The 9,995-nt window shown below is 56.8% G+C and overlaps 1 protein-coding gene across 2 annotated transcripts in view; it reads left to right on the forward strand.

Annotated features, from left to right (window-relative positions):
- The window catches only part of CBLN1 (cerebellin 1 precursor), a 31,338-nt gene that overhangs the window by 8,825 nt on the left and 12,518 nt on the right, over window positions 1-9,995 (forward strand). For both annotated transcript variants that reach the window (XM_015564681.1, XM_015564682.1), the window contains exon 2: window positions 5,410-5,416. In XM_015564681.1, coding sequence (XP_015420167.1) covers window positions 5,410-5,416 — 7 coding nt within the window. The remainder of the gene's footprint in view (window positions 1-5,409; window positions 5,417-9,995) is intronic.

Below are 9,995 nucleotides of genomic sequence, written 5' to 3' on the forward strand. Positions count from 1 at the left end.
GGTTCACGCTGGGGAGGCGCAGGTGCTGTGCTGGGGTGTAAAGACACTTCAGAGGGCGCAGACTAGAAGGGTCATAGCTACCGGGAGGGTGGAGGGCAAACGGGCACCTAGGTTGGTGGTAGGGGCCAAGGTGACTTGAACTTCTCTGAAATGTTCTAATTTTTCTTTTTTTAAAAAAAAAAATTTTTTTTATTGATTTCAGAGAGGAAGAGAGAGGAAGAGAGAGAGAGAAACATCAGTGATGAGAGAGAATCATGGATCGGCTGCCTCCTGCATGCCTCACACTGGGGATCGAGCCTGCAACCTGGGCATGAGCCCTGACAGGAATCGAACCCTGACCTCCTGGTTCATAGGTTGACGCTCAACCAGCGAGCCATGCCAGCAGAGCTGTTGTCATTTTTCAAGGAGTTGATATTTAAATACTAGAGGCCCAGTGCACGAAATCTATGCATGGGTAGGGTCCCTAGGCCTGGCCCGTGATTAGGGCCGATCAGGTTCCCAGCCTCCCTGCCTTCTCCTTCCCTCTCTCGCTCAGCGCTCCAACACTGCTGGTCGCCCGCCATGTTGCACGCCACCCCCTGGTGGTCAGTGCACGTCATAGCGAGCAATCCAACTCCTGTTCTCCCGGTCGAACTCCCGAGGGGATACTTTGCATATTAGCCTTTTATATATATAGATTACTTGAGTAATTTAGATAATATCCTCCCCCCCCAAAAAAAATAACAGTGAAGCCCTAAGAAGGACGGAGAGGAGGGGCAGAGCAGTCAGCCAGCAGTCCACGGGGGCACCCGGCTCCTGGGGCCTCGGCTCCCGCCCTCACTGGGACAAAGGTGAAGACCCCATGAGCGAGACCCAGAGCCGTAGCCTCCGAGCCCTGTGGCTGGAGGAAACCCCAAAACAGGAAACGCACATAAAAGACTCTTCCTTTGCTTCTTTATTAAATTGTTATATCCACACACAGCACTTCAGCAGCCAAAATGGAGTCCCTAATTTGGTCTCCTGGTACCAATCGTGTAAAACAATACAGAACGGCCAGAGCTCCGCCGGCTCTTAGGGGGCGGGGGGAGGCCCGGGTCCGAGGTGCCTTTTGGGGGACGTGCAGCCGGGGGGAGCTCAGAGCCATCAGGAAGCAGGCCCTCTCCCCAAACATGCCCACATCCACGTCCTCGTTAATTGCCCAGAATTCATGTCACTTAAGCGGAGAAGCTATAAACATCCGCCATCATAAAGACGCCTTGAGCCGTCCGGGACGAAATCAATGCCGTATTACTTTGGTTTATTATTCCTCGTGGGTTCGCGCCGGCCTGCCTACTTGGATATTTATTTATACCCCAGAAGCAAAAGAACATGAATGCCGCACTTGGGAGCAGGCCGCTGCCGGGATGGGGTGGGTACGGCCGGCCTCTGCCTGGGTTCCGGGAGCCGCAGCCCGTGACAGAGGGCCGGGCTCAAGGTCACCGCCTCCTCCACGCGGGGAGGGCTGACAACAGGGATTAACACGAAGGCCCCGAGACTGAAGCGTGGTGGCTCACGCAGATGGCTCCTGCCTTCTTCCCAGGGCGGCTGGGGCGGGGGCGATAAATGGTGTAAGAGCAGGCGGGCCCCCTCCCTGCCGGTTCTCTCTCCAGCACCTCTAAGCTCTTTATTCAAGAGGTCCCTGGCTATTCACAACTTTGCTGCTCTTATGAAACATTAATGACGGCTTTCTCTCCAGCAGACAAGGGCCTTATTTTGAGGAAGATTAACAAAGAGGCCTTGATGCAGAATGAGTCTCATTCTGGGAGGGGCCTCTCTCACCAGCCTGTTTATGATGGGGGGGGGTACCCTGTTAGTTCAAGGCTGGCAAGTAAATAGATAGATGGTGTGCAGCCTGGCAGGGACAACAGCCAACACAAAAAGGAGGGGGCACGGAAAACAGCCTGCCCCCCCCCCCAAGCGGGCTGACCGCCCCCCCGCCCAGCAGGCTGACCCCACACCCTGCCCACCATCCTTTTTTCTCGGCAACCCGCGTGGGGAGCTGTGTTTACCAGCCATTGTCAGGCTGCTCTGCCGGGGGGGGGACGGCGCAGGTGAGAGCAGTTATCCGTGTGCAACGGTGAGAACAGCACGGAGATGGGCTTTTAGTGAGGCGGCCGATGCTTAGAAAACACTCCTGAGAGCCTCACAGGCCGGCATCACTCTCGGATGGAGGAGCTGGGGTGGGGGCGGCGGGCACGCTTGCTTCAAGATGCTTTCCCGAGGAAAGGAGAGGGTGTGCATTGCAGAAATAAAAGATTTTTTCATCCTCACCCAAGGATATATTTTCATTGATAAGAGAGAGTGGGAGAGAGAGGGAAAGACAGAGAGAAACATCGTTGTGAGAGAGACACACCGATGGGTTGCCTCCTGCACACGCCCTGACCAGGGCCCGGGCTGGGGAGAAGCCTGCAATGGAGGTACATGCCCTTGACCAGAATCGAACCTGGGACCCTTCTGTCCACAGGCCGACGCTCTATCCACTGAGCCAAACTGGCCAGGGCGCAGAAATAAAGTATTTAGAGTTCATGTCCTATCCTGTGTACACTCGGTCTTCACGTCGACACACAGGGGCTGCGGTGAAACGAACTTCTGGTGCAACCCCACGCCCATCACTGAAAAGCCCTGCATCTGCTTTGATCTCTTTTCCCAGATTTGTCACCTGTCTCCCTTGCAGCGGAAGGAACGGAAGCGAAGGGAGGCTGGGTCAGTTAGGAGACGGTCAGTGGGGGACCAGGTCTCCCTCTCCGTTCTTCCCACTGTGAACCCAGCTCTCCACGGTCCCCACGCGTGAATCCGGGCCTCCAGTCAGCCAGGGACCGTGGTAGGAACATGTCTCATCATGTGTGATGACAACAAGGGCCCACCCGCCTGACCCTAGACGTGCAGGAACGAGTGTCTTAGTCACTGCCGTGCACTCGGCACCTGCTGCCCTTGGCCTGCAGGGAGCTGGCAGAGGGGTGGGCGGGGAGGAGGCGGGCACAGGTTCACACAGATGACTACACAGCTGCCCTCGGGAGGGCCAGGTTTGGTAGACGTGGTTCCACACCACACCCTTCGGTTTCTGGTGTTTGCCATCACTGATTTGCAGGAGTGTGGACAGGCAAATGCGGAGCTTGGGGTTCAGGGTGCCCGGGGGACCGACAGAGGCAGGCCTGCGTGGGCCAGTTGCTCTCAGCCATGCTGGCATCGCCACAGGGCACAGAAAATGCCCGTTAGACAGAGCAGCACTATTTGGATTGCGTACACTTTTTAAAAAATATGTTTTTATTGATTTCGGAGCAAGGAAGGGAGAAGGAAAGAGAGAGAGAAACATGAATGAAGAGGGAGAATCTTTGATGGGCTGCCTCCTGCATGCCCCCTACTGGGCATCGAGCCCAGAAACCTGGGCCCTGACCGGGACTCGAACCGTGACCTCCTGGTTCATGGGTCGACTCTCAGCCACGGAGCCACGTCGGCCGGGCTCGTGGACACTTTTCAGAGAGCACTATGCCTACGACGTTTCCCCTCCTTTGTGAGAACCTTAAAACATTTGAGGGACCACGACTGCCAGCATCCCTGGTCGCTTCTCTGTGCCAGGCGCTGCCCTCAGGTGCTCTGATGTGTTATCGCTCCATGGTCACCCGGGCGCCGTGACCCGCACCATCGTCACCCCATTTTACAGATGAGGACACTGAGGCACCGAGACCGTGGTGTGCCTCGGGCTCTCAGTTACGGGGGCAGAGCTGGGACTCAGGGCCGGTGGCCTGGCTTCTGTCGGCTACGACCTCTGTCTGAAGAGAGATGTCATGTAAAATAATTTCTAAATGTCCGACATCACCTTTCGCATCGTGATGGGGCGCAGATCCCTGCAGCTAGAGAAATCCAAGGAAAAGAGCCCCACCGAACACTTCCAAAGAGCCTACGAGACACGGCAACATCAATTCTTGCTTTCAAATCGATCGCCAGGATTTTGCACTGTCGGTCGCCGTTTTATTATCAGATGCGGAGAAATCATTACCACAGCCACACGAGCGTCACAGCCACATGAAAACGAACGCCCTTCCTTCGGGAAAATGCCATAAATACGCACGAGAAAGTATTCTTCTCCCAGACTGGCCCCGAGCCAATCAATCACCATGCCCGATATGTTGCTTTGATCTCTTTCCCGGAACTTCACCCATAAAGGTTTAGTAAGATTTGTCGGCAGCTGGGGAGCAAGAGGGGCGCCTGTGGAACCACCGTTAGAGTCTGAGCGTTAGAACTCGTGCGGAGGTGGGCGGCAGGAGGTCTCAGGGGCTGAGACAGCACACAGACAGGACGTCTGCGTGACGGGCGTGGGCCGGTCATGTGAGCCGCCCTTCCCCCCAGGCCTGTGGGGGACAGAATGGACGGGGGGGGCACCTGCTCACCCCAAAGGGTGCAGGTGGTCGAGCCGGACAGGAGAGCCAGCTAAGCAGCCACGAGGGGCCGTGGGATCTCGTTCGCTCAGCCTGCGCAGGGCACTTGGAGACATCCATCCGCGGCCGGGCGCTCAGATGGGAAGTGACAGCCTCCTACTGTTTTTTTATTGATGTCAGAGAGGAAGAGAGAGGGAGAGAGAGAGAAACGTCCATGATGGGAGAGTCATGGATCCGCTGCCTCCTGCACGCCCCCCACTGGGGATGGAGCCCGCACCCCGGGCCTGTGCCCTGACCGGGAATTGAACCCTGACCTCCTGGTTCATAGGCTGACACTCAACCACTGAGCCCCGCCGGCCGGGCACATACTGCAGCTCTAAGTGTCATGATGCTGGGATGTCCCGGCTGGCACTGGGGAAGGACCTCTGCAGAAGGGCTGAATGCAGCTGTCCACATTCTCTCCACGCTCACCGCTCACCGCTGCGCTCCTCACCTCGGGGTAGACATGTGACCTGGCCCTCCTTTGTCCTCCACTGCCCGGCCCACTGGACCCTCCGGGGGTCGCTGGTCCCCAGGACCAACGCCAGCCCTCTCCCGGGCCCACCTGCTGTCCGACCTTCTCTACTCCTTTCCAGGCCCCGTGTCTCCTGCCAAGCGCGATTCTGCGGGCGGACAATGGCTGCCCAGCACGTCCTTCTCACGGAAACACAGACACTTCCAGAGCCTGCTGGGCTCTGCCCCGGGGACTCGGGCTCATTCTCGGTGGCATTTCCCCTGTGTTGTTGTGGGGCGCGGAGTCCGTGCCGGCTGCTTGTTAAGGAGTGTGTGGACGTGGGGTCTGGTGGCATCCCAGACTCGGGCTCTGAAAGGGCCCGCCCCTGCGCGCCTGCCTGAAGGAAACATTCTCCCCGCGACGCCTTTCACGGAGCAAGTTCTGGGTCGCGCAGAGCCGAGGCCCTGGCCCGGGCACTGCCCCCAGCGCCACGCACCTCCGGGAGCGCAGAGCAGCGGCGGGTGGCGGGAGGCGTGAGAGCTGTTATCTGGACACCACCCACGGGAAACAGGCGCACAGCCCCTTACCGTCGCTCCCTTCCGGAACCATCTGAACCTCAGATGTAGAATGTCTGTCTGCCTGTCTGTGTGTCTGTCTGTCTGCCTACCTTTCTGTCTATAATGTCATCATCACTGTTCTACTAGACCAGCGGTTCTCAACCTCTGGGCCACGACCCCTTTGGGGGTCGAATGACCCTTTCATAGGGGTCGCCTAAGACCATCGGAATACTCATGTATAATTACATATTGCTTTTGTGATTCATCACTATGCTTTAATTATGTTCAATTTGTAACAATGAAATTGGGGGTCACCACAACGAGAGGAGCTGTATTAAAGGGTCGCTGCATCAGGAAGGTTGAGAACCGCTGGGCTAAACCATGAGCTCTCGCAGGACAGAATCAGGCTGTGGCCCATATCCCAGTCCGTACCGCCTGGCTCAGAAAATACATTATACAGTCGGCGCCAAATAAAAGTTGGTGGAATTGCCAACGACCTCGTGTGCATCTATGCAGAACCCAGGGCACAGACAATAGGGAGGTGAAGGCCTGGGGTGGGGTAGGAACCAGGTAGGGGAAGTTTTCGGCGAGCCGGGCGCTGCCACCACGTCCTGGGAACATTCCCCGCGGACGGAGCAGGAAGACGCGTGGATAAGAAATGTCGCCATCAAACTGACAGTGTCGGGGAGATTTGTTAAACTGTCACCACCGGGCGACATGAGCAATCCATTAGAATCCATTACGGCTGAGCTTGTGAATGAAGCCTCATGTCGCCATGAAGGTTATGACACAGTGGATCTCACCGTATGTGAGGACATGCATCCAGGTCCCACCCACCGTGGTCAGCAGCCGACCTGACGGATGAGCCCAGGCACCTTTCCTTGGGTTCAGACAACTCAACTGCTTGGCACGCCCCCCAGTTATTCACTCCCCAAGCCCCCCAATAATTCACTTCCCACGCCCCCCAATAATGCACTCCCCACGCCCCCCAATAATTCACTTCCCATGCTCCCCAATAATTCACTCCCCACGCCCCCCAATAATTCCCTCCCCACGCCCCCCAATAATTCCCTCCCCACGCCCCCCAATAATTCCCTCCCCACGCCCCCCAATAATTCCCTCCCCACGCCCCCCAATAATTCCCTCCCCACGCCCCCCAATAATTCCCTCCCCACGCCCCCCAATAATTCCCTCCCCACGCCCCCCAATAATTCCCTCCCCACGCCCCCCAATAATTCCCTCCCCACGCCCCCCAATAATTCCCTCCCCACGCCCCCCAATAATTCCCTCCCCACGCCCCCCAATAATTCCCTCCCCACGCCCCCCAATAATTCCCTCCCCACGCCCCCCAATAATTCACTCCCACGCCCCCCAGTTATTCCCTCCCCATGCCCCCCAATAATTCCCTCCCCACGCCCCCTAGTTGTTCACTCCCCATACTCATAACCACCACCCGAGGTGCTGGGCCTCTGGGAGGACATGGACAATGTAATCCTTGATGCACGTTAGGAAACCCTCAGTAAGGTGGGTCCCACGCGGGTGAGACCTCAGCAATCCCTCCCCCACCCAACACCGGGGAAGCCACGCATCCAGGTGCCCGTGACCTTGGGCCACGTTAGTCTAATCCAGGGACTCCCAGCCCCAATAGCCAGGTCTCTGCCTGAAGGACTTTCTGAAACTGATGAGCCTCTAGGACCCAGAGCAGCAAACTGGGATGGGGGGAGAGGAGCCCGCCCCGAGGCTCCCATGGGTCCCTAAGGGAGCCCGCAGTGAGTGAAGGCCTGTCCCTCACCCCTCAGGCGAGGGACTGGGGACCCATAGGCTGCCCTGTGGAATGTGACTTAGGGACGTCCCCTCTGATGGTCATTTCCTTGCCTCACTTCTCCGCTCTCCCACCCCTGCTGTGGATGCACCGGCCAAAGACATCACTTGCACTTGAACGCTGGTCCCTGGGTCTGCTGGGGGAACCCCCAGTTAACACTGCTCCAGCGACCTATGAAACAGGGGCAACACTGTCCCTTCCCCCCCCATATATCTCCCAAGTGGGGTACAAGGCGCGTGTGCCGTGTGCCTGGGGACACGTGTGGCGTGGTGGTCAAGAGCCTCTGGGTGGGGCTCCAGGGCTGAAACTCTGCCCGGCACGGCCTGCAGGACGCTGGCCATCGATTCGCCGTTGTTTCCCCGTCTGTGAAAAGGCACAATCGTCGGAAGATGATTCCAGTGATTAACCGGAACAAGGCACGCACAGGACGCGGCATGGCCGTCGGCACTTGCTGGGCGAGCTCTTATAAGCGACCTTATAAACCTTATAAACCACAGAGCGTCACAGGGTGCTCAGGGCGCTGGGAATCCCCGCGTGGCTGCGGCGATCGGCGGAGGCCTGGGGGAGGGCGGAGGCCAGGGCGTGCAGGGTGGGCGGCTGGGCTCAGGGCGTGTGGCTGGCCTCCCTTTGCTCCAGATGCGGTGGGCTCACCCTATTACTAAGAAACGTCTTTAGCGGGCGTTCAGCCGCCCTGAGGCCTAACATTTAGTTCCAGTTATTGGGTTAAATATTTGCTTTGCGCGGCATTTCAGTCGCCGGGTGCGGATTTCTCCTGCTCGGTAAAGCCTCCTCCATAAAGAGGCTGAAATTGGTGTATTGACTACAGGACAAAGGTGCCATTTCTCCAAGTCTGTCTATTAAGACCACGGTTCCCTCGTCTCAGCCTGTTGGCCTAGAATCCAAAGAGCAAACCACCTTATTGGGAGAAGGCAGACAGCGGAAGAGACAGGGCATGACTAGGTGTCTCTCATGATCACACCCTCCGGTTTGAACACTCGGGTTTGAGACAGTGTTGCCGTTCTCTTCCCCCTTCTCCGGTCTACACGCAGGCTGGCTGCCCTCCTAGGTTACAGTCTGTTAGCCAAATATGACGGAATGCAGTAGCCAAACCAGAATTCAATATTATACACTAGAACTTTAGAAAAATTATAACCGAATACACAGACGTGACCACTCTAACTTGGGTGAAAGAATGTCTACCTACAGCCCAGCCGGCGTGGCTCAGTGACTGAGTGTCATCCCAGGAGCCAGGAGGTCACTGGTTCCATTTCCCGGTCAGGGGCACGTGCCCGGGTGGCGGGCTCGATCCTCAGTGGTGGGTGTGCAGGTGGCAGGCGATCCATGATTCTGTCTCAATCGCTCCTTCTCCTTTCCTCTCTCTCTAAAAACTGATGTCTCTATCGCTCCTTCTCCTTTCCTCTCTCTCTAAAAATCAGTGTTAAAAAAAAACAAACATATTTAAAAAAATGTTGACTTAGGCTCCCCCCTCAGGCACATTCATGTGAAGGTTCTAACATAATATGAAAATCCGGCAGATGCATTTTAGGAAGGGGGAAAAAAAAGAGCAAAACAAAACCTTCAGCAAAAACCTCACGCATCTCAAGTCCATTGAGTCAGGTTCAATACTTCATGAGGTCATCAGGCTAAAAGGTGGGTGTCTGGGTGTCTCTACCCAGAACATGGCCTTGGAGGGGCTCCCACGTCTGGATAATCAAGGGTCACATGACACTCCCCAAGTTGCCAACCCGGACACAGCACGTGAGGAAAGGCCACGGTCCCCGGTGTCCGAACCTCAGGGGAGGAACCTGTATCTGCAGGAGGGAGCTCTCTGCGGTGTGATGGACACTCCCAGCAGCCAATGGGCTTGCAGCTGCAAGGAGCACCCCGGGAGGGATGGAAGTGGGGTGGGCAGGGGCAACAGAGCCAAGGACCTCCTGTGATGTGATGAGAAAGAAGCGCCATAACCCATCTCAGCGAAATGAGATTTTAAAAAATGTGAAACGTGCATCTTCCAAATGACGGGGACGTGAACGCGGGACCCATAAACTCGCCGGGTCACCAAGCCCCTTCCGTCCCCATCGGGAGGAGCGGGGGGTACAGTCCCCACGCGCCAGCCCTCAGCGTGTTGTCAACAGGACGGACGGGTAAGCTGTGCATCAGCTGCTACAACGTAAGCATCCTTCTACCTGGGGTTTAAAAAAAAAAAAGGATGATGTGAAAACTAAAAAAATAAATTCGCTACCGTTATGTCGGGCTCAGGTTTAAGGTCTGTGCGTTGTACCTTCATCCGGTCGGAGGCTGAAGCCCAGACATGAACCAGGACCACCGCCGCCCTACCGCCTGCATCCGCCTCCTCCCAGAGGGCCCCTGTGCGGGTGCTGGGAGCTTTGTCCTCCGCTCGCCTCCTTCCTCTGTTTCGAGAGGGGAGGGGGCATCGCTGTCATGCGAACAGCTGTCAGCATCCGTGGAAGGTATGGAAAAGCTAAGTGAGCGCCGGTACCCTGTTTCCGGCAGGAACATATGGGGAACGCTATTGGGGGACACAGGAGGCACGAGGAGGGAAAAGGGAGAGAGGCGTATCCTACCTGAAAATGTACAGAGGAACCCTCATGCTGGACAGGAGCGAGAAGGTTTCCTATTTAGAGTTCGTCGGAGCTGACTCCTAGTGAGAAACACCACCCCACCCCCACCCCCAGGGGTCGATGTCGCAGGGGAACAGAGCTGAGGAC

Source organism: Myotis davidii, unplaced genomic scaffold, assembly GCF_000327345.1.
Source record: "Myotis davidii unplaced genomic scaffold, ASM32734v1 scaffold181, whole genome shotgun sequence".
Lineage (NCBI taxonomy): Eukaryota > Metazoa > Chordata > Mammalia > Chiroptera > Vespertilionidae > Myotis > Myotis davidii.